The sequence below is a fragment of the Giraffa tippelskirchi genome, chromosome 6, assembly GCF_054371585.1.
Source record: "Giraffa tippelskirchi isolate mGirTip1 chromosome 6, T2T-mGirTip1v1.2.pri, whole genome shotgun sequence".
In the NCBI taxonomy this organism is placed as follows: Eukaryota; Metazoa; Chordata; class Mammalia; order Artiodactyla; family Giraffidae; genus Giraffa; species Giraffa tippelskirchi.
This window is the reverse complement of record NC_137280.1, coordinates 79,162,339-79,185,326: the sequence shown is the minus strand read 5'-3', so window position 1 is coordinate 79,185,326 and position 22,988 is coordinate 79,162,339. Positions and strand designations below refer to the sequence as shown.

Here is a 22,988-nt window from a genome sequence, read left to right as displayed (position 1 = left end):
ATGCCATTGCCTTCTCCCTCTATGTCTATAGTCTCAGGCTAAATGTAGCTATTTAATTCAATGCACCTGTGACTGCTGGAGCCAATTCCCTTTCTATTCTTTGGTCACACAGCCCCTGGTGTTCTGCTTTGGTTTTGGGCCCTGCTCTGCTTATATATCGCCCTCTAGTGATTGTTTCCTGCCAAGTCATGAGCTGGCGAAGGCAGAGGCTTATTATGGCTCACTTTCTCAGTTAGGCTGGGTAAAGAGATGGGTATGACTGCCACAACTGGGACATTCTGGAGAATGCCTGCACCAAGTAAAGACCTGCCAGCTGTTGTTACAGCCTGAGGCAGGTTGTGTGCTCTCCCAGAGGAATTGGCTCCAGTTGTGGGTCCCTAGGAAGAGTGAAGCTGCTTAGACTTCAAGCAAGATATGGGCAGTTGCCTGTGTCTGCTCACAGCCTGGAGGTAGTTGTCACCTCTGGGGTCCTGAATGCATCTGTGGCATTTTGTCTACTGCTCCTGGCACTTTCCCTGGCTTTGGCAATAGCTGTGGCTTGTTTCCTCTTCTGGGATTGTAAACTGCAGTTGAGGCTAATTCTGCCTGCTGGGAGTCCAACCAGTTTTGTGGGTTTTGGAGGCTACCAATAGGCACTGTGAATGTGGAGAATTAGTATATCCCAGGTGACAAGACTTCTTGCTACTCTGGGATGCCACCCTTTATTCCTTCAGCTGTTGCACTGCCCCCCCCCCATATTATGTTCATGGCAGCCAACCCTGTTCCTCTCCCTGTGGTCTGAACCTGTGCCTGAGCCTCAAAACCCAGTCCCCACAATCTGCTGTGGATGGAGGTATGCTAGCCACTTCTTGGCTGGGAAGTGTTGCTTGGCAAAGAACACCATAGTATGTTCTGATTTGCCTTCTGAGTACCTATCGTTGCACTCCCCTCTAAGGTTCCAAAGCTCCACCTGGCCAGGCCTTTGAGGGGATTTCCAAGTGTGTGGAAACTTTTCCTACTTCATGACTCCCTCCCTGGGTCACAGTCCTCATCCTGAAATAATGTCTCTTTATTAATCTTGATCTTTTGCCCTACCTCATTGTAAGGAGATTGGACTGCTTTTTTGGATGTTCAGGGTCTTCTACTAGCATTCAGAAGTAGTTTTGTAGAAGTTGTTCCATTTCAGATGAATTTTCAATCAGTTTTTGGGGAGGAAGGGGATCACCTTGTCTTAAAGGAAAATTCTTAAAGAGATGGGAATACCAGACCACCTTACCTGCCTCCTGAGAAATCTGTATGCAGGTCAAGAAGCAACAGTTAGAACCAGACATGGAACAACAGACTGGTTCAAAGTTGGGAGAGGAGTATGTCAAGGCTGTATATTGTCACCCTGCTTATTTAACTTACATACTGAGTATGTCATGCGAAATGCTGGGCTGGATGAAGTACAAGCTGCAATTAAGGTTATTGGGAGAAATATCAACAGCCTCAGATATGCAGATGATACCACCTAATGGCAGAAAGCAAAGAGGAACTAAAGAGCCTCTTGATGTGGGTGAAAGGGGTGAACGAAAAAGCTGGCTTAAAACTCAACATTCAGAAAACTAAGATAATGGCATCCGGTCCCATCACTTCAAGGCAAATAGATGGGGAAACAATGGAAACAGTGACAGACTTTATTTTCTTGGGCTACAAAATCACTGTGGATGGCAACTGCAGCCTTGAAATTAAATGACACTTGATCCTTCAAAGAAAAGCTATGACAGACCTAGACAGTGTATTTAAAAGCAGAGACATCATTTCACTGACAAAAGTCCATATAGTTGAAGCTATGGTTTTTCCAGTAGTCATGTACGGATATGAGAGCTGGACCATAAAGAAGGCTGAGCACAAAAGAATTGATGCTTTTGAATTGTGATGCTGGAGAAGACTCTTGAGAGTCCCTTGGACTGCAAGGAGATCAAACTACCTCAATCCTAAAGGAAATCAACCCTGAATATTCACTCGAAGGATTGATGCTGAGACTTCAGCTCCAAGTTGAAGTTCTAATCAGGCCACCTGATTAGAAGAGCTGACTCATTGGAAAAGACCCTGATGCTGAGAAAGATTGAGGGCAGGAGAAGAAGGGGGCAACAGAGGATTAGATGGTTGGATGGCATCACCAACTCAATGCACATGAATTTGAGCAAACTCCATGAGATGGTGAAGGACAGCGAAGCCAGGCATGCTGGAGTCCATGGGGTCACAAATAGACACAACTTAGTGTGACTGAACAACAACAATGACAAACCTATAGATAGCATCATAGTCAATGGTGAAAAGCTGAAAGTGTTCCCTTTAATATCAGGAACAAGACAAAGAGGTCTACTCTTGATTCTTTTATTCAATGTAGTTTTGGAAGTCCTAACTACAGAAATCAGAGAAGGAAAAGAAGTAAAGGGAATCCAAATTGGAAAAGAAGTTAAACTGTCACTGTTTGCATACAACATGTACATAACATGTACATGTACATATAACGTAGAAGATCTGAAAGATGCTACCAGAAAACTACTGGAACTCATCAATGAATTTGGGAAAGTCACAGGTTACAAAATTAATACAGAGAAATCTGTTGCATTTCAATACACTAACAATGAAAGATCAGAAAGAGAAATTCAAGAAGCAATTCCATTTACGATTGCATCAGAAAGAATAAAATACCTAGGAATGAACCTACCTCAGGAGACAAAAGACCTTTACTCCAGAAACTATAAGATGCTGATGAAAGAAACCAAAGAAGACATAAACAAATGGAAAGATACACCATGTTCATGGATTGGAAGAATCAGTATTGTCAAAATGACTATACCACCCAAGGCAGTCTAGAGATTCAATGCAATCCCTGTCAAATTATAATGGCATTTTTCACAGAACTAGAACAAAAATCTCAAAATTTGTATGGAGACACAAAAGACCCTGAATAGACAAAGCAATAAACAGAGCTTGAGGAATCAGCCGTCCTGGCTTCAGACTATACTACAAAGCTACAGTAATCAAAACAGCACAGTACTGGCACAAAAATAGAAATATAGATCAATGTTGCCGGATAGAAAACTCTGAAATAAGCCCATGCACCTATGGCAAATTAATCTATGACACCAGTGACAGAGGCAGCAAGACTACACAATGTTAGAAAGACAATCTCTTCAAAAAATGGTGCTTGGAAAACTGCACAGCTACATGTAAAAAAAAAATGAAATTAGATCATTCTTTAACTCCAAACACAAAAATAAGCTCAAAATGGATTAAAGACCTAAATGTGAGACCAGATACTATAAATTTCCTCAAGGAAAATATGGGCAGAACACTCTCTGACATAAATCACAGCATCATTTTTTTGATCTGTCTCCCAGAGTACTGGACATTAAAACAAAAATAAACAAATGGGACCTACTTAAACTTAAAAGCTGTTGCATAGCAAAAGAAACAATAAACAAAATGAAAAGACCACCTAGAGTTTTGGAGAAAATATTTGCAAATGATGTGGCTGATAAGGGATTAGTCTCCAAAATTTACAAATAGCTCATGATGCTTAATGGCATCAAAACAAACAACCCACTCAAAAAATGGGCAGAAGACCTAAATAGACATTTCTCCAAAGAAGACATACAGATGGCCAATAGACACATGAAAAGATGTTCAACATCTCTTAAGTATCAGAGAAACAAAAGTCAAGACTACAACGAAATATCACCTCATACCAGCCAGAATGGTTATCAACAAAAAACTCACAAAGAATAAATGCTGGAGAGAAGGGAACTCTCCTGTGCTGTTGGTGGAAATGTAAATTGATACAGCCACTATGGAGAACAGTATGGAGGTTCCTCATAAAACTAAAAGTAGAGCTACCATATGACCCTGCAATCCCACTCTTGGACATATATGCACAGAAAAAACATGATCCAGAAGGATGCATACATCCCAATGTTCATTGCAGCACTGTTTACAATAGCCAAGACATGAAAGCAACCTAAATGTCCATTGATGGAGGAATGGATAAAGATTCCATTGTACATATACACAATGAAATATTACTCAGACATTATAAAGAATGAAATAATGCCATTTGCAGCAACGTGAATGGACCTGGAGCATATCATACTGAGTGAAGTAAGTCAAAGAAGGAAAAATATTGTATGACTTCCCTTATATGCAAAATCTAAAAAGACATGATACAGATGAACTTACAAAACAGAAAAAGACTCATAGACTTAGAGAATGAATTTATGGTTGCTGGGAGGAAAGGATAATTAGAGAGACTGGGATGAACATGTACACACTGCTATATTTAAAATGGATAACAAACAAGGACCTAGTGTATAGCATATGAAACACTCTGCTCAGTGATATGTGGCAGCCTGGATGGGAGGGGATTTTGGGGAGAATATATATGTATGGCTGAGTCCCTTAGCTATTCATCTGAAACTATCACAACCTTGTTAATTGGCTACACCCCAATACAAAATACAAAGTTAAAAAAATTAATGGTTGAAAAATTCCTTTAGATAATTTTTATTGGATAGCAAATTTTAATGTGTCTATTATTAAGATTTATTTCTTTAACAAGGAATGGATTACCTTCAAATGCCTGGAATAAATTCCATTCATATTGTGGTAGTATATCCACCCATCATGAATTTTTCTCTTATTTCATTTTTAAAAGAACTTTGAAGCACAGCAGACAGATAAAAAACACTGGGAGGTTGTCAATATTGTTATTTTTTTTTTATATATAAAGATGAAAGTCAAACTTCTGAATTTTATAACCCACTAGAATATTTAGTTTAAGTATTGCCCTTTGGATGCTGGTTACACAAAATCCTACTTCCCTTCTCTGCTTGCTGAGCACAGCACTGACTGGAATAACTCCTTTGAAAAACTACCTGGTCTAGTAAAATGTCAAGCATCATTTACTAAGTGATGATAATCCAAAATAAGGCAAAACGATTTCAAAACAAAACAAAAAACAACCAAATCAAAGTGAGTGTAGCTATGAAAACATCAAATATTTTTAAATATTCTGAATATTCTAATGTATTCACCTTTCAACTAATAATCCTAACTGCAGTCAGAATACTTATAGACAGCCAAATTCTGAGTTCTAATTTGAATTGCCAGGTCCCTTCTCCCATCCATAGACACAGACTTACTGAAAAGGAATGACACAAAGCCCTACAGGATCTGTTGAGGGGCAGAAAGCAAAGATTAGCGTAATGGCGAAGTACGACCTTCAAAATTCAAGTTTTAAGTTTCAGATAACACTGCTCCTGGATATAGAGCTGCCTAAAAAGATACCAATTCTCTACTTCTTCTCATTGTAAACTGTCTTGGAAACCTTACTTTCCAGGGGAGGAGGAGGGAGTGGGGTATCTGAAAAGTAAGATTCACTCGAAAGGAAACAGGATGGGGAGGGAAGCGCATCCACTCTGGCTTCCCGCGTCCAGGTGGTTCCCTCCTGCAGTCTTGGACGCCTGGGTGGCTATGCCCCCAAGATCTCGGTGGCACGGGGTCAGAACGGCTTTCCCCTGGGATATCCGATGCTGACCCCAGAGCTGCAGCATAGAGTGGGTGCTGCTGAGCCCGGAGCCACTACGTTTGGGGAACACTGCCAGTCACCTTCCCGCAACGGAGCTGGGGCCTGGTTGCGGGAACTGCGGCTGCGCCCAGCGAGCCGGTACTCCACGCGCCAACACCTGCGCCCCGCCGACACCTGCGCCCTGCCGACACCTGTGCCCCAGTAACACCTGCGCCCCGGCAACTCCTGCGGCAGCCGATGCCTACGCCTCATCTGGCAGGAAGCACCCGGGTGCGCTTACCCCTCCCTCGCGAAGGCCTAGAGTCCCCTTTCTTCGCTCACGCGTTCCAACGACGCGTCACAGGTGCCACCCAACAGTGAGCGCTTTGCCTGGCACCCCTTAGGCAGCTAACGGAAATCTCTCTGAGCCACTAGACTCCATTTGAAGGTCCCGACAGTGCAGAATTGCGCGTCATGGGCGGTTACCCGAGCCGGCCTCGCCCTCGCCCGTCGTCACCTGCTCTGCGGGGCGGGGACCAGCCAGAGAGCCCCGAGTACCTCAGGCCCGCGCACACCGCCAGCCGCGTTCCCCCAGCTTGCCGGGTTCACTCAGGGGCCCCAACTCTGGACCTGGCTCGCAGGCTGTCCTATGAGGGTGTCATGGCTTCACCCCGTCGTCGTCTGCACCGTCGGCGGTTTGTCCTAGTCCACCGGCGGCAATATTTAATCCAGCAAGCCCGTTGTTTATTTTGGGGTTTTTTTTCCTCTGTGCCCCGGAGTAGCCACCAGAAGCCATTGCCGTCTGCTTGCAGTTCCAAGATGTTCTGCACCTCAGTGATCCTGAGGATGGCATCCGCAAAGGGCAGACTGATGCTCCTTTTGCCTCTGAAGCAGACAGTCATCTGTACGTGGTCTTCATTTCCTGTTCACCTCCCAAACATTTGTGTAAAGGAGATTCTGGTGAGGGCCCTAGAAGAGAGTTGTCAACTCAGAGGAAAGGAAAAGAAGGACCTGACAGCCTTGACTGAGAGCAGAAAGGGGCTAGCAAAGCAAAAGAAAGGACATTCAGTCCAGGAGAGTCAGGATGAACAGAGAAGGGGCTCGAACCCAGGTGGGAATGCGCAGTCCGCGTTTAGACGCCTCATGATCAACGGGGTCCTCTCTTCCTTTGTTCCCAGGCCTGGGCCTCTGGTCCTCTATTCCAAGAGCTCAGAAGATATCCTGATTAGGAAATCCCAGACCTACTTTTTGAGTTCATGCAGCAAACGAAATGCCATCACCAGTTCATACAGCTCCACAAGAGGTTTCCCACAGCTCCAGAGGAGCGGTCCAGGCGCAGCCAGGCTCCTGGGCCCAGAGTCATCGCGTCTTCATGAGCTCTCAGAGAAAACCAGCCAGGAAGGCCATCGGCCTAACCCTTCAGCCTCAGTGGAACCGCAGAGGAAGATGGAGGATGAAAAAATTGCAGATGGCCTCTTAAGAAAGAAACAAAACTTAAATTGCTCACAGTCATCTGACAGTTCCAGGCCCCACAAACGCAAGATTCCTCTGCTGCTGCCCTCCAGGCGAAATGGCCCACTGATCCTGCCCCCACCCCTCCAGATAGGTTATCCATTCACTGCTGAAGATGTTGACCTAGAGAAGAGAGCTGCAATCCAGTGGATTAACAACGTCTTGGAAGGGTAAGACTGAAACCATCTCAGTCTGCAGAACCCCTCAGCCTTCCACTCTGCCAGCTCCCAGAACTAATTCACAGCCGAGGAGCTTCTGGATAGAGCTCCCCAGGCCCAGTGGCCTTCTTGTAGTTGGTTGGAGTAGCCATCTCTCTGAGGTGTTTTGTCTTGGTTTTCCCTGTTTGTCTTGCTCCACTTGGCTTAAAAAATTGGTTCCTTTTTCCTGGCCCACTAGGGCCTGTTCCCCAGTACTTTGCTGTTTGGCCCCTCAGTGGTTCCTTGGAGGGGCAGTGCAAGACCATCAGAGCTCAGCTTTGGCCTTGAGGGAACCCAGAGTGCTGCTCCTGTGAGCCCATTCCCTCACCAAGTCAGTTCTCTCCAGAGACAGCATAACATTCTTATCATCTTTCTGTCAGAAGTGCACCTGGAACTTGGGCAGCTGGAGGTTATTAGTCTGGCCTGATCCGTTGGTCAGCATCCTTGCAGCAGAAGAGGGAAGCTTTGGACCAGTTTCCCTCCAGGCAGGAGCAAGCAGCTCACTCACTGCTGTGATCACTGCCTTTTCCCGCCTTCCCCATTTTCTTAACTGGGGTCTGGTTCATCTTTCTTAGAATCTCTATATTCTCTCTCTGAACATTTGGTACCATATGAATACTCAATTGATGAACAAAGTCATATATGTTGCATATGTATAGTCACATATATTTATACATGTCATTTATATATTAATACAGTCATATAATATATATTATGTGTATGTGAAGTGAAAGTCACTCATGTTCGACTCTTTGTGATCCCATGGACTATAGAGTCCATGGAGTTCTCCAGGCCAGAATACTGGAGTGGGTAGCCTTTCCCTTCTCCAGGGGATCTTCCCAACCCAGGGATCAAACCCAGGTATCCCACATTGCAGGCAGATTCTTGCTGAGCTGCAAGGGAAGCCTGTATTATGTGTATATGTATATATTATATATAACTTATGAGAATACATAGTACACATACATAATATATTAGATATGTATAATATATATGTATATTGTACAGTAACTCTATTGTGTCCGACTCTGTTGGCAACACCACAGACTGTAGGTTGCCAGGCTCAAACCACCCATGGAAGTCTCCAGGGAAGAACACTGGACTGGGTTGCCATTTCCTTCTCCATATGTGCATATATGTATGTATAATATTAGCATATGATTATATTCATAGTAATCAATAAAAAAGCAAAATGGCTGTCTGAGGAGGACTTGCAAATAGCTGGGAAAAGAAGAGAAGCGAAAAGCAAAGGAGAAAAGGAAAGATATTCCCATCTGAATGCAGAGTTCCAAAGAATAGCAAGGAGAGACAAGAAAGCCTTCCTCAGCGATCAATGCAAAGAAATAGAGGAAAACAACAAAATGGGAAAGACTGAGATCCCTTCAAGAAAATTAGAGATACCAAGGGAACATTTCATGCAAAGATGGGCTTGATAAAGGACAGAAATGGTATGGACCTAAGAGAAGCAGAAGATATTAAGAAGAGGTGGCAAGAATACACGGAAAAACTGTACAAAAAAGATCTTCACGACTCAGATAATCACGATGGTGTGATCACTCACCTAGAGCCAGACATCCTGGAATGTGAAGTCAAGTGGGCCTTAGAAAGCATCACTACGAACAAAGCTAGTGGAGGTAATGGAATTCCAGTTGAGCTATTTCAAATCCTCAAAGATGATGCTGTGAAAGTGCTGCACCCAGTATGCCAGCAAATCTGGAAAAGTCAGCAGTGGCCACAGGACTGGAAAAGGTCAGTTTTCGTTCCAATCCCAAAGAAAAGCAATGCCAAACAATGCTCAAACTACCGCACAATTGCACTCATCTCACACGCTAGTAAAGTAATGCTCAAAATTCTCCAAGCCAGTCTTCAGCAATACGTGAACCGTGAACTTCCAGATGTTCAAGCTGGTTTTAGAAAAGGCAGAAGAACCAGAGATCAAATTGCCAACATCCGCTGGATCATCAAAAAAGCAAGAGAGTTCCAGAAAAACATCTATTTTTGCTTTATTGACTATGCCAAAGCGTTTGACTGGGTGGATCACAAGAAACTGTGGAAAATTCTTACAGAGATGGGCATACCAGATCATCTGACCTGTCTCTTGAGAAACCTGTATGCAAGTCAGGAAGCAACAGTTAGAACTGGCCATGGAACAACAGACTGGTTCCAAATAGGAAAAGGAGTAGATCAAGGCTGTATATTGTCACCCTGCTTATTTAATTTATATGCAGAGTACACCATGAGAAACGCTGGGCTGGAGGAAGCACAAGCTGGAATCAAAATTGCTGGGAGAAATATCAATAACCTCAGATATGCAGATGACAGCACCCTTATGGCAGAAAGTGAAGAACTAAAGAGCCTCTTGATGAAGGTGAAAGAGGAGAGTGAAAAAGTTGGCTTAAAGCTCAATGTTCAGAAAACTAAGATCATGGCATCTGGTCCCATCACTTCATGGGAAATAGATGGGGAAACAGTGGAAACAGTGTCAGACTTTATTTTTTTGGGCTCCAAAATCACTGCTGATGGTGATCGCAGCCATGAAATTAAAAGACGCTTATCTTTGGAGGGAAGGTTATGACCAACCTAGATAGCATATTTAAAAGCAGAGACATTACTTTGCCAACAAAAGTCCGTCTAGTCAAGGCTATGGTTTTTCCAGTGGTCATGTATGGATGTGAGAGTTGGACGGTGAAGAAAGCTGAGCGCTGAAGAACTGATGCTTTTGAAGTGTGGTGTTGGAGAAGACTCTTGAGAATCCCTAGGACTGCAAGAAGATCCAGCCAGTCCATCCTAAAGGAGATCAATCCTGGGTGTTCATTGGAAGGTCTGATGTTGAAGCTGAAACTCCAATACTTTGGCCACCTCATGCGAAGAGTTGACTCATTGGAAAAGACCCTAATGCTGGGAAGGATTGGGGGCAGGAGGAGAAGGGGACGACAGAGGGTGAGATGATTGGATGGCATCACCGACTTGATGGACATGGGTTTGGGTAAACTCCAGGTGTTGGTGATGGACAGGGAGGCCTGGCGTGCTGCGATTCATGGGGTCGTGGAGAGTCGGACACGACTGAGCGACTGAACTGAACTGAATCAATATATAATATATGTAGTGTTACATACTCATATGTAATATGTGTTAATATAACCATGCATATTACATATGTGCTTATAACAGATATGTATATGTCTAATACATTATGTATAGAATATATAATGTGAATTACATTACATACAATAATATGTGTTGAAGACATATATGACTTTTGCTAATTTTTCAAGTATTCCTCTCTCTGCTTTTTGAATTCACGGGGAGGAAGAAGTGACTAGTATGAGTGGTCAGACTTTTTTTTTTTTTTTTCAGACTTTTGACTCTAGGTTTTCTGTGGCCCTGTTGGAAAAGCTAGAACCACTTTATGTCTCTAGATTCTGAGTCATGACTTCTGTGTTTTGAAAAGGCCCTTGCCTTTTTCCTCTCTGCTTGTCATCTGCCCACTTGACTTCACTATGGGTTGGATCAAGCCTAGAGTATGTTAAGAAATGACTTGTGACAACTTTAGTCTTTAAAAAAGAATTTAATTTGATATAATTTTAGACTTACAAGAATAGTAGAGAGAATCCCCAACTAGTCTTCATTGAGCTTCTCCTAATGTTAATATCTTACAGAACAGTTATTGAAACCAGGAAATTAACGTTGTTGCAATGCTATTAGCTAAACTTCAGACTTTAAACGTATTTCCCCATTTTTCCAGTAAAAATTTCTTCCTATGCTAGTATAATTCCATGTTTCATTTAGTTGTCATGTTTCCTTAGTTTCCTCCAAACTGTGACCATTACTCTATCTTAATATCTTCTGTGACCTTGATACATTTACAGAATACCAGTTAAGTATTTTGTAGAGTTTTCCTCAATTTGGATTTGTCTGCTATTTTATCATGAGTACATTGAGGTAATGGATTTTTAAGAAAAAATCCCACACATGCAATGTGTTGTCCTCAGCACATGGGAAATGTTAATCTTGATCACAATTAAAGTGGTGTCTGGCCAGAGTTCTCCTCTGAATAGTTACTATTTCTCTCTAGTACATATTTAAGAGGGTCTTACGTTGATGTGACACAAAAATCCTGTTTATCCTTAAACTTTCACCACTAATTTTGCCATTATCAGTGGATCTTACCTGTAGCAACTATCATTGTGGTGTTCTGTGGTGATTTTATATCTCTCTTGTTCTACATTTGATTAGAATTATTCTCCGAGGCATAGTTCTCTGCATTTATATATTCAGTCACTTATATCTGTATGGTCTCATCAATATTTTTTTTATTATTTGGGCTATGTCTAATATGATCACTGTTAATTTTATTGCTCAAATTGTTCCAGATTTGATCATTATGAGTTCCTTCAGATTAGCTCCTGAGTCCTTTAAAATGCCTGCATCTCCCTCCACACTTTTCCCAAGGATTCCTTTACCTTTTAGCCCCATAAGGTATTCCATAATTATCTTATATTTTATCTGCCCCAGTTCTGGAGTCAACCACTCTTCTAAGAAGCTTTGGTTCCTTTTAGTGGAGAAAAAATTTAAAAAAAATCTGGGCATTCAGGTGTTGTCATGGCTACTAGGGAATCTTTGCTTCTAAGTCCTCTCAACAGATAGAATTGGAAATATATGTTCCCATTTATACACTTGCATCTATTTCTTATGCTGTGTGTGTGTGTACACACGTGTGTGTGTGCAAAAGAGTTAATACTGATACCTCTAACTAATGTAGAGCACAATCAGGGTTCATCTTAGAAATGTTCCCCTTTGCTTGTGTGTAACTTCTTCAACAGTTTCTCCAGAGAAACCTGGTGTATTATAATTTAATTACTTATTTGTTCAATCCAGAATGTATATAGTTTTACAATTGCCAGCTCTGTGAGCAGCTCACCAAAGTGTTCATATACAATTCTTTCTGTATATAGCCTTGCAGCATCCAAGCAAACATTGCTTTTATTTTTTTTTTAATAAATTTATTTATTTTAGTTGGGGGCTAATTACTTTACATTGCTTTTAAAAACTACTTGGTTTAGCTTCTTTCAGCAAACATGCAGCGAGGTTATGTGTACCACATTTAGATTCACTTGTCATTGTCTACATTCCATTTTGGGCTCCTGCAACAACCTGGTTGATTTTAATTTTCAAAGTGAATCCCAGTCTTTGTGGTATAAAATTTGTTTACATTTTTTGAGCATTTTTGTGTCTGTATTTGTGAGTGATGTTGATCTGAAGGTTTCTTTTCTTGTGATGTCTTTATCTGATTTTGGTATCAGAAAATACTGCCCATACAGAGTGAGTTGGGAAGGCTTCCCTCCTCTACTTATAGAAAGATTGGTACAATTTCTTCTTAAAATATTTGGGAGGATTCACCAATGAAGACATTTGGACCCAGGTTTTTATTTCTGGGAAAATTTTCAATTATTAATTCAATCTCTTGTTATAGGTCTAAGGTTTTCTAATTCTTCTTGAGTCAGTTTCAGTAACTGGTGACTTTCTGGAGACTTTGCCTACTTCATCTAAATTGTATAATTTGTTGGCAGGAAATTGTGCTATTTTCTTATAATTCTAATATCTCTAACATAGGAGATGATATCCTTTCTTGAATTCCTAATTTTGTTAATCATTGTCTTCTCTCTGTATCTCTTTCTCTCTTATTCTTGCCCTTTCTCTCTTTCACTGTGGCTAAAAATTTATAAATTCTGTTGATTTTTTTTAAAAGAGTCAATTTTTGTGCTTTTCATTTTGTCTATTTTGCTGTTTTCTATTTCTATTTTAGGCTCCAATCTTTACTATTTCATTCTTTCTTCTTCCTTTAGGTTTGATTTGCTCTTCTTTTACTATTTCTTAAATTGAAAGACTAGGGTATGGATTTGAAACTTTTCTGTAATAAACTTTTAAATGATGTAATTGATATAACATGCAGAGGAGCCTGGCAGGCTACAGTTCATGGGCTTGCAAAGAGTCAGACACAACTGAGCAGCTAACATTTTCACTTTCACTTATGTAAATTTAAGGTGTAAACCTAATGTTGATTTGATACATTTATATGTAGTAGTATGATTGCCATTGTAGTGATAATTAGCACCTCCTTCATGTCGTATAACTATCATTTCTTTTTAGTGGTTGGAATTATTAAGATCTGTCTCTTGTCAAGTATGATTATAGTAATAACAATATTATTGTCTGTATTCACCATACTGTGCATTAGAAGTTTAGAAATTATTAGCTTCTTGTTGTAAATTTGTACCCTTAAATAGCATCTCTCCTATCTCACCACCCCCTAGCTTTTGGTAACCACTATTTTAGCCTCTGGTTTTATGACTTTGGACAAGGTCCATCCATGTTGTTGCAAAGGGCAAGATGTCCTTCTTACTCATAACTGAAAAATGTCCCCTTGTGTATACACCACATCTTCCTTATCCAGTCCTCATGCAATGTTTCCATATCTTTGTTATTGTGAATTATACTGTAGTAAATATCAGAGTACAGATATCTCTTTGAATCTTGTTTTCATTTCCTTTGAGTATATATCCAGATGTAACTCTATTTTTATTTTTTTGGAGAACCTTCATGCTGTTTTCCATAATGCTGGTTCATACCAGTTTACAATTCCACCATTAGTACACAAGGATTCCCTTTTCTCCATATCCTAGACCAGTACTTGTTATCTCTTGTCTTTTTCATTGAAGTATAGTTGATTTATAATGCTATACTAGTTTCATGTGTTCAAAATTGGGAAAGGGGTACATCAAAGCTGTATATTGTCACCCCGTTTATTTAACTTACATGCAGAGTACATCATGTGAAATGCCAGGCTAGATGAAGCACAGGCTGGAATCAAGATTGCCAGGAGAAATATCAATAACCTCAGATATGAAGATGACACCATCATTATCACAGAGAATGAAGAGGAGCTTAAGAGCCTCTTGATGAAGGTGAAAACAGAGACTGAAAAAGCTGGCTTAAAGCTCAACATTCAAAAAGCTAAGATCGTGGCATCTGGTCCCATCACTTCATGGCAAATAGCTAGAGAAAGAAAGGAAACAGTGACAGACTTAATTTTCTTGGGCTCCAGAATCACTGTGGATGGTGCCTGCAGCCATGAAATTAAAAGATGCTTGTTCCTTGAAAGAAAAGCTATGACAAACCTAGACAGCATATTAGAAAGGAGAGACCTCACTTTGCTGACAAAAATGCCTACAGTCAAAGCTATGGTTTTTTTCAGTAGTCATGTACGGATGTGAGAGCTGGACCATAAAGAAGCCCAAGTGCCAAAGAATTGATGCTTTTGAACTGTGGTGCTGGAGAAGACCACTCTTGAGAGTCCCTTGGACAGCAAGGAGATCAAACTACTCAAGCTTAAGGGAAATCAACCCTGAATATCAATTGGAAGGACTGATGCTAAAGCTGAAGCTCCAATACTTTGGCCACCTGATGTGAAGAACCAGCTCACTGGAAAATACCCTGATGCTGGGGAAGATTGAAGTCAGGAGGAGAAGGGGCAACGGAGGATGAGATTGTTGGATGACATCACCAACTCAATGGACATGAGTTTGAGCAAACTCTATGAGTTGTTGAAGGACAAGGAAGTCTGGCCTGCTACAGTCTGTGGGGTTGCAAAGAGTCAGACAAGACTGAGCAACAAAGTTTCAAGTGTACAACGTAGTGATTCACTATTTTCAGATTATACTCTATTTAAAATCAAAAAGTATTGGCTGTATTCCGTGTACTATACATTATATCCTTGTCAGACATGACTTAGCAATTGAACAACAGCCTAGTATTGATAGTTCGTATATCTTAATTCCTTTTCCTTATTATGCCCCTTCTCCCAACACTCTCCCTACTGGAGAGACAAAGTATTTATACCAATAGTTTGTCCACTCTATCTATGTCTGTTTTTGTTTTGTTATATTTATTTGTTTAATTTTTTTGATTCTACATTTAAGTTAAACATATAGTATTTGTCTTTCTGTCTTACTTCGCTAATCATAACACTCTCCAGGTATATCAATGTTGTGCAAATGGAAAAATTTTATTCTTTTTATGTGTGTATCTTGTTGATCTTTTCATCTGTTGATGGACACAGAGTACTTCCATATCTTAGCTATTGTAAATAATGATGTTATGAACTTTGGGGTACACATATCTTTTCAAAGTAGTGTTTTTGTTTTGGATATATACCCAGGAGTGGAAATATTGGATCTTATGGTCATTCTATTTTTAATTTTTTGAGGAACCTCCATACAGTTTTCCAAAGTGGTTTACCAATTTAAATTCTCACCAAAGTGGGCTAACATTTCCTAACTACATTATTTGTTAAATTTTTTGATGATAACATTTCTGACAGATAGGAGATGATGAGTCATTGTGGTTTTGATTTGCATTTCCCTAATGATCGATGATGTTGAGCATCTTTTCATGTGCCAATTGGCTATCTGTATGTCTTCTTTGGAAAATGCCTATTCAGGTCTTCTGTTCATTTTTAAAGATTTTATTTTAAATTTTTTGTTATTTGAAGTATTAACCACTTATCAGACATATTTGGAAATACCTTCTCCCATTCAATAGGTTGTCTATGCTTTATGGTGGGTTACTTCACTGTGCAAAAACTTTTAAGTTGAATTAGAATCCATTTGTTTATTTTTGTTTCCCTTGCCTGAGGAGGCAGATCAAAAAAATACTGCTAAGATTTATGTCACAGAGTGTACTGCCTATGTTTTCTTCTAGGAGTTTTATGATTTCTGATCTTAAGTTTAGGTCTTTAACCCATTTTGAGTTTACTTTTGTATGTGATATGAGAAAATGTTCTAATTTTATTCTTCTACATGTAGCTGTTCAGTTTTCCTAGCACCACTTATTGAAGAGTCTTCTTCCCATTGTATGTTTTTGCCTCCTTTGTTGTAGATCAGTTGACCATAATTGCCTGACTTTATTTTTGGGCTTTCTATTGTTCAATCAATCTGTGTGTCCTTTTGGTGCCAGTACCATACTGTTTTGATTACTATGGCTTTGGAATATAGTCTGAAGTTAGACAGTGTGATTCCTGCAGCTCCATAGCATTGGCTATTTGGGGTCTTTAGTGTTTTTCATACAAATTTTAGGACTATTTGTTCTAGTTCTGTGAAAAATGTCATGAGGTGGTTTTTTTTTTCTTTTTATAGGGATTGCAGTTAATCTGTAGATTGCTTTGAGTAGTGTGGCCATTTCAACAATAACAACTCCTCCAATCCATGAACATGGATATCTTTCCATTTATTTGATCTTCAATTTACTTCATCAATGATTTATAGTTTTCTAAGTATAGGTCTTTCATTTCCTTGGCCAAGTTCATTCCTATGTATTTTATTCCCTTTGATGCAATTGTAATTGGGTTTTTTGTTTTGTTTTGTTTTCTCTTTCTGATACTTTGTTATCAGTGTATAGATAAACAAAAGATATCTGTGTATTAATCATTTAACCTGGAATTTTACTGAATTTGTTTTTTAGTTCTGATAGTTTTTTGGTGATGACTTTAGTGCTTTCGGTATACAATATCATGTCATCTGCAAACAGTGACAATTTTACTTCTTCCCTTCCAATTTGTATGATTTCTTGTCTGATTTCTATGGCTAGGACTTACAATATCATGTTAAATACACATGGCAAGAGTAGGCATCCTTGTTTTGTTTCTGATTTTAGAAGAGAAATTTTCAGTTTTTCACCATTGAGTTTCTTTCAGCATTTGAAAAATTTTGTGCCACTTTTTCGGCCTTCATTGTTTTGGAAGAGAAATATGCTGTCATTCAGATTTGCATTTCTTTTGTGCAATATCTTGTTTCTCTCTATTTTAAAATTTTATCTTTGTTAGTTTTCAGAAGTTTAATTATGCTGTATATTGATAGGGGTATTTTTTGTTGTTATTTTTAATATTTTTGGATTGGCTCAGTTTTTTAAATCTGATTTATGTATTTTGACAAATTTGTGACATTCTCAGCCATTATTTTTTCTGATACTTGTTCTACACTGTGTCCTCTCCTTCTGAGGCTCTGATGATATAAATTCTAGACCCTTTGTTACAGTCCCTCAAGTTGCTAAGGCTCTGTCTTTTTTGTCTATGTTCTCTCTGTCAAAACTGAACAGCTTCTACTGATTTATTTTCAAGTTTATTGATTCTATCCTCCATCATCTTCACTTCTATTGAGTCCATCTATCAGGTTGAAAAAATTTAGCTGATGTAGTTTTCAGGTGTATTATTTCCATTTGATTCCCCCCATTTTGTCCTTTTTATAACTTCTATCTTATTGCTTAAATATTAATTTTTTCATTTGTTTCAAGAGAATTTGTAATTGATTATTGAAATGTATTCATGATGGTAAATTTAAAATCCTTGTGTGACAATTCTAACATCTTATTCAACTTGGTACTGGTGTCAGTCGATTGTTTTTTCTCATTGTTTATGGTTTCACTGGCTTTTGGCATGCGGAAAGTTTTTTCTGTTGTATCCTTGATATTTTGGTTATTATACTTAGATACTCCTATTTTAATCTTATACTTAGTAGGCAATTTTGCTGTTTAGGTTTAGCTTGTAGGTTGACCTATTTTGTGAACTTGACAGTTTAGCTTCCCAAACCCTGGAAATATTCCTGCTATTCTGATCTACTTCATTCTTCTGGGGTTCTTTTCAATTCCTGCTGGTGCTGTATGTGGGAACATAAAGGTGTTTCCTGGGTTGTCTAGTGTCTGTGGGCCATCACCTGTTGAACAGGGAAGAAAGGTGAGTCAGAAGCCATTGTTCCTGTGTCTCTTTATGCCACTGGTGGAAGTCAGGGAGACAATGGCTTTGTTCTGGGTACTTGGAGCTTTTGTAGGCAGTTGACGCTGCTTGCCGGTAACTCACTTGTGGATGCAGGTTTGGACTCTCCACTCAATCTGTTTGGCTTCTTGTTTCTTATCCTTTGGGGGGACAGAGCAGCCTTTTTACTGTTGGTGGGTTTTGTTTTTTACATACCTGGTAGTTCCAGGTTTCAAAACTCCCTGCATCAAGTCCTGGGTATATGTGATACCAAATAATAATAATAATACAAAGAAAGCAAAGGAAAAAAAAACCCTACAGGAAAACCCTGTGTTATTCTTCAAGCCCTGAGATCCCTAGTCAGTCTGATTTCTTTTTTCCAGCCTTCAGAGTTCTTTTATTATTGTCTGTGTAATAATTTCCAAGATACTTAGTTTCATTAGAAGGGATAAGTAGGGAAAAGTAAGACAATACTGTCTATTATGGAGCTGGTGATTTTAACATTGCTTTTTGAGGAGAGGACTTGGTGACCACCTTGTTCTGCCCTTCTGAAAGCCCCATCCCCAAATCAGTCTCATTATAGCTTTTCTAACAAGAGTTATATTTATTGCACTGTTGTATTCTCTTCTCAATGGTCCTGCATGTGTGTGAGCTAAGTTGCTTCAGTTGTGTCTAACTCTTTGTGATCCTATGGACTATAGCCTGCCAGGAACCTCTGTCCATGGGATTCTCCAGGCAAGAATACTGGAGCAGGTTGCCATGCCCTCCTCCAGGGGATCTTCCTGACCCAAGGATCAAACCCATGTCTCATGTCTCCTGCATTGGCAGGTGGGTTCTGTACCACTAGCATCACCTGGGAAGCCCCTCAATGGTCCTAGCACAGTCCAGATAACCATCAATTATTCCCATGTATAGTATTTCTTGTAATTTAGACACTTGTGTTTTTAAAATAAGGAAATTAATTATATAATTATTTTTGTATTATTATATTATAAGTATATAACATATAATTATAATATATTAATATAATATTATATAATTATTTTTCTTGTATTCTTGGTCTATTCTCTAGACCTACCTTTATTCTTGCTGAAATTTTTCTTCAGTAGTTCTTTTAGTGAGGTTATATGGGAATAAGCTCTCTTAATTATTTTTATCTTCAATGATTTTTGTTGGCACTTACTTTTAAAAGATAATAAGGATAGGTATAAAGTGTTGGGATTGATACATAAATCCCCTCACCGCCTTGATATTAGGGCATGGTCATCTGAAGACATGGTAAGTTTTGAGTCCATTGGACAAGTGCATTTTCAAGGATAAGATTTTGTGTTCTGGTTTCAGGGTCAGTCATCCTGACTTCAAATGTGGGCTCTTGTACACTCCCATATGTGTCTTGAATAAGATATTGATCCTCTGTTTACTTACAGATGAAATGGAAATAATCGTAAGTGAGAGTTATGTCAAGTGCTTTCTGTTTATGATTCCACTGATTGTTTTTCACATAGTCACAACCATTTTTATCTTTTACAGATGATAGAACTAAGACCCTAAACAATCAAATGACTTGAGAATGGTGACATCATGATTCATCTGCATAGGAGCCGATCTTCAAACACAAATACCTAAGCTGTACTCTGTTCTTGTAGTGTAATATCACATTCCATGTAGAGTCATTTTGATACTTAAATAAAATAATCAATCTGAAATGCTAACTGTAGTGTCTGACTTAAGTGTTTGGTTCATGTTATCACTTATTATGATTAGTTTCCTCCTCTGTTGATCACATCTGTCCCACTTTAGAGAATCCTCTACTTCACTTGGCTGTCATGAGAATGTTCGTGTGTCAGCTGACGTGCTGGCTCAGGAGGCTCCTCAACCTTTCACTTCTCAAGGAGCTACAAGCAGTTCCACCTCACATGCAAAGCTTGGGGGAAGTGCCCCTTCCTCTTTCTGGACACTCTGTATCATGCTACTGAAGCATCTGTATTTGTATCCAGAGCATCATGAAATCCCTTCTCAGTGGCACCATCAACTTCAACCTCTGACCCTTCTCTCTACATAAATGTTCAAGTCAGATACGTGGGACAGGTTGAGGACAGATACCAATCCATTGTCCTGCACACACACTACTGCTCTCTTGCCTCTGTTTCCCTCAGATTTCAACTGTCTCTCCATCCCACTTCCAGCCACTCATCTTCTCAATCACCAACTTTATCAAATCCAATTTAGTTTACTATTGTAGCATAGTGAAAGCCAGGGCAGAGCTTCAACTGCTTAAGAGAATAGGGGCCTGAGACCTGAGTCAGAGATAAGTCCTAAAAGAGGAGCAGAAGGCTGAGGCAAGATGTGACACCAAAACTGGAGCAGAAGGGCCTCTATGAGGCTGTACCAGAGGAAGGCTAGATTGTTCTAGATTGGGACCAGGAAAGATCAGGGGAAGGGAGAACATAGTGTTAGGTGGAGAGAAAAGTGATCCCACCCTAGACCATCCCTTAGGGGCCCCTTCATGGGTATGGAGGATGAGGAGTTCCCATAGCAGTCTGTCCCGGGTGAGAGTCACTGATTGTGGAATGACAGACACTGGGCAAGCAAAATATGACCCTTGTTGCTTAGGGTTGAAACCTAGCATTTGTTTCTTATAGCCAATACTGAGCATCAGGAGATGGCAGCACCAGGGGACTGAGAGGATTGGCTGTGGCCAAGACTCCTCCTCTTTCCCCTAGCAGAGATCAGATACTTTCCCTCAGCTCAGGGCCTCAAGATATGGCAGGTGATCCAGGGGATGCATGCCAAATTCCATAGGCTTAAGTGCAAGGGGAGTGTCTAACATAACTTAAGAGACCCTGGCATCATGGCGTGGCCGCCACCTCGATGAGGCAAGTGCTGGCCTAGGGTAGGGGTGCTGCCTCTGTTGCCTCTTTGACGTGGTCTCCTATGAAGATGATACCTGGACTTCTGTGTGTGAGACTCTCAGAGGCCTCAGGTTTATTATCAGAAACATTGCATTATGTATTCTATTTTGCCTGTTTTTTCTCTTTCACATGACAGTGATAGCTTATGGTGAACAGTGCCAGTATTCGTGGTCTCCACAGGAGAAAATTTCACTCCAGGACCCAAAAGATATGGTCTCAGTCACTCAGAGCTTTGTGTAACAAAGTTTTATTAGAGTGAACATTGTAGAGAAAGCCTCCAGCAAAAGGCCCTGAAAGGGAGTAGGAGAGTATCCCACCTCACTATTTTAAGCAGGGAATTACATACTTTTCAAACTAGCTGCTGAGAACAGATAGAATACTTCAAGGTTGTGAGAGTACCATTAGACCCTTTCCCAAGGCATATATCCTGAGATAACTTCAGTACAAGTTTAGCCAGAAAGAATGAGTTCCGGGCAACTTGTTTCTGGGTGAGATATTCTGTTGTTGAGAAACAGGTTCCCAAGCAAGATTGTTACAATTACAATTATTAGCACAGAGTCTAAGAAAAGTATTTCCATGAGTAAGACATTGTGCTGTGTAGTCATTACGTCTGGACCTAAACAAAGGCCAGTTTTCAGGCAAGATATAGTTGCATAAGGCTTAAGGAAAGCATGAGGGAAAATGTTCACCTCCTCCTTAAAGGGCTCTAAGCTTTAACTCTCTCATTAGGCAGGCTCTGCCTCTTTCCTAAGGATGTGGATATCATTTGTATTTGTCATCTTGTAAATCGAGGAGTCCATAGACAAGTGACTGGATAGGGAAAGTGCACAGGAGCCAAGTAGAAGATGGAAGCTTGAGGACCCATGATTCTTTTCCTATGAGACCAATGGAGTCAAAAGAGGTGAATGCCTCTTTGAAAATGCAGTTAAAAAAAAATCTTTCCCCTCATCTCCCTGCCACTATCCAATGTTAATGATATTCTCCTATGAATGTACATGTATTAACATAAATGGCAACATAGAAAAAGTTGGTACCTTACAAAAATAGTATATAAATTATGCAATTCTGTGCATCTTACTTTTATTCCTTAACAACATCAGTTCAGTGCAGTTCAGTCACTCAGCTGTGTCCAACTCTTTGGGACCCTGTGGACAACAGCACGCCAGGCTTCCTTGTCCTTCACCAACTCCCAGAGCTTGCTCAATCTCATGTCCGTTGACTTGGTGTGATGCCATCCAACCATTTCATCCTCTGTTGTCCTCTTCTCCTTTGTCATATTTAAGAATGGATCAGCCAATAGGGTCTAGTACATTCCTTTTAAGATCCTTCCCTGTGAGGCACCTAACCCTGAGGTCTAACCCCAATGTGTTAAATCTAAGGTCCTAGCCATGAGGCCTTACCCCAAACCCTAACTCCAGCCCTAACACTAGGGTCCTTACCAGAACCCTAATCCCAAGGCCCTAATCCTATAAAACCTAATGCTGATTCTGAGGCCCTAATCCATGTGGAAATAAGCTGCAATGTATTCAACCTCTCACTATTTTTTTTTGAAAAAATTTATTGGAGTATAGTTGATTTACAATGATGTATTAGTTTTAGGTGCACAGCAAAGTGAATTAGTTATACATATACATATGTCATCTCTTCTTCAGATTATCTTCCCATACAAGATATTATAGAAATATTGAGTATAATTCCCGATGCTATGCAGAAGGTCCTTATTATAGACTTTATAATTTTATATATAATAGCATGTATACATTAATCCCAATATCTTAATTGATCACTCCCCCCACCATTTTTCTCCTTTTGTAACTATAAGTTTGATTTTGAGATCTGTGAGTCTGTTTCCGGTTTGTAAATAAGTACATTTTTATCAGTGGTTATTGCATTCCACATATAAGTGATACCATATGATATTTGTCTTTGTCTGACTTACTTCACTTAGTTTAATAATCTCTAGGTCCATCCATGCCTTTTGGTTGGAGCATTTAATCCATTTACATTTAAGGTTAACTACTGATATGCAG

At 39.9% G+C, this 22,988-nt stretch overlaps 1 protein-coding gene across 2 annotated transcripts; it reads left to right on the top strand.

The window, feature by feature from the left end:
* Nucleotides 1-5,909: 5,909 nt before the first annotated feature.
* LOC145508626 (nuclear envelope pore membrane protein POM 121-like) lies at nucleotides 5,910-19,758 on the top strand. Of its 2 annotated transcripts, XM_081495615.1 has the most exons (3): nucleotides 5,910-7,215; nucleotides 18,748-18,874; nucleotides 19,388-19,490. In XM_081495615.1, exons 1-2 carry the CDS (start codon nucleotides 6,008-6,010, stop codon nucleotides 18,830-18,832), a joined length of 1,293 nt encoding a protein of 430 aa, XP_081351741.1. In that variant the 5' UTR covers nucleotides 5,910-6,007; the 3' UTR covers nucleotides 18,833-18,874; nucleotides 19,388-19,490. The 2 variants fall into 2 exon arrangements, with proteins under 2 accessions (XP_081351741.1, XP_081351743.1); XM_081495617.1 differs by lacking the exons at nucleotides 18,748-18,874; nucleotides 19,388-19,490 and adding an exon at nucleotides 19,577-19,758.
* The last annotated feature ends 3,230 nt before the right edge of the window (nucleotides 19,759-22,988 follow it).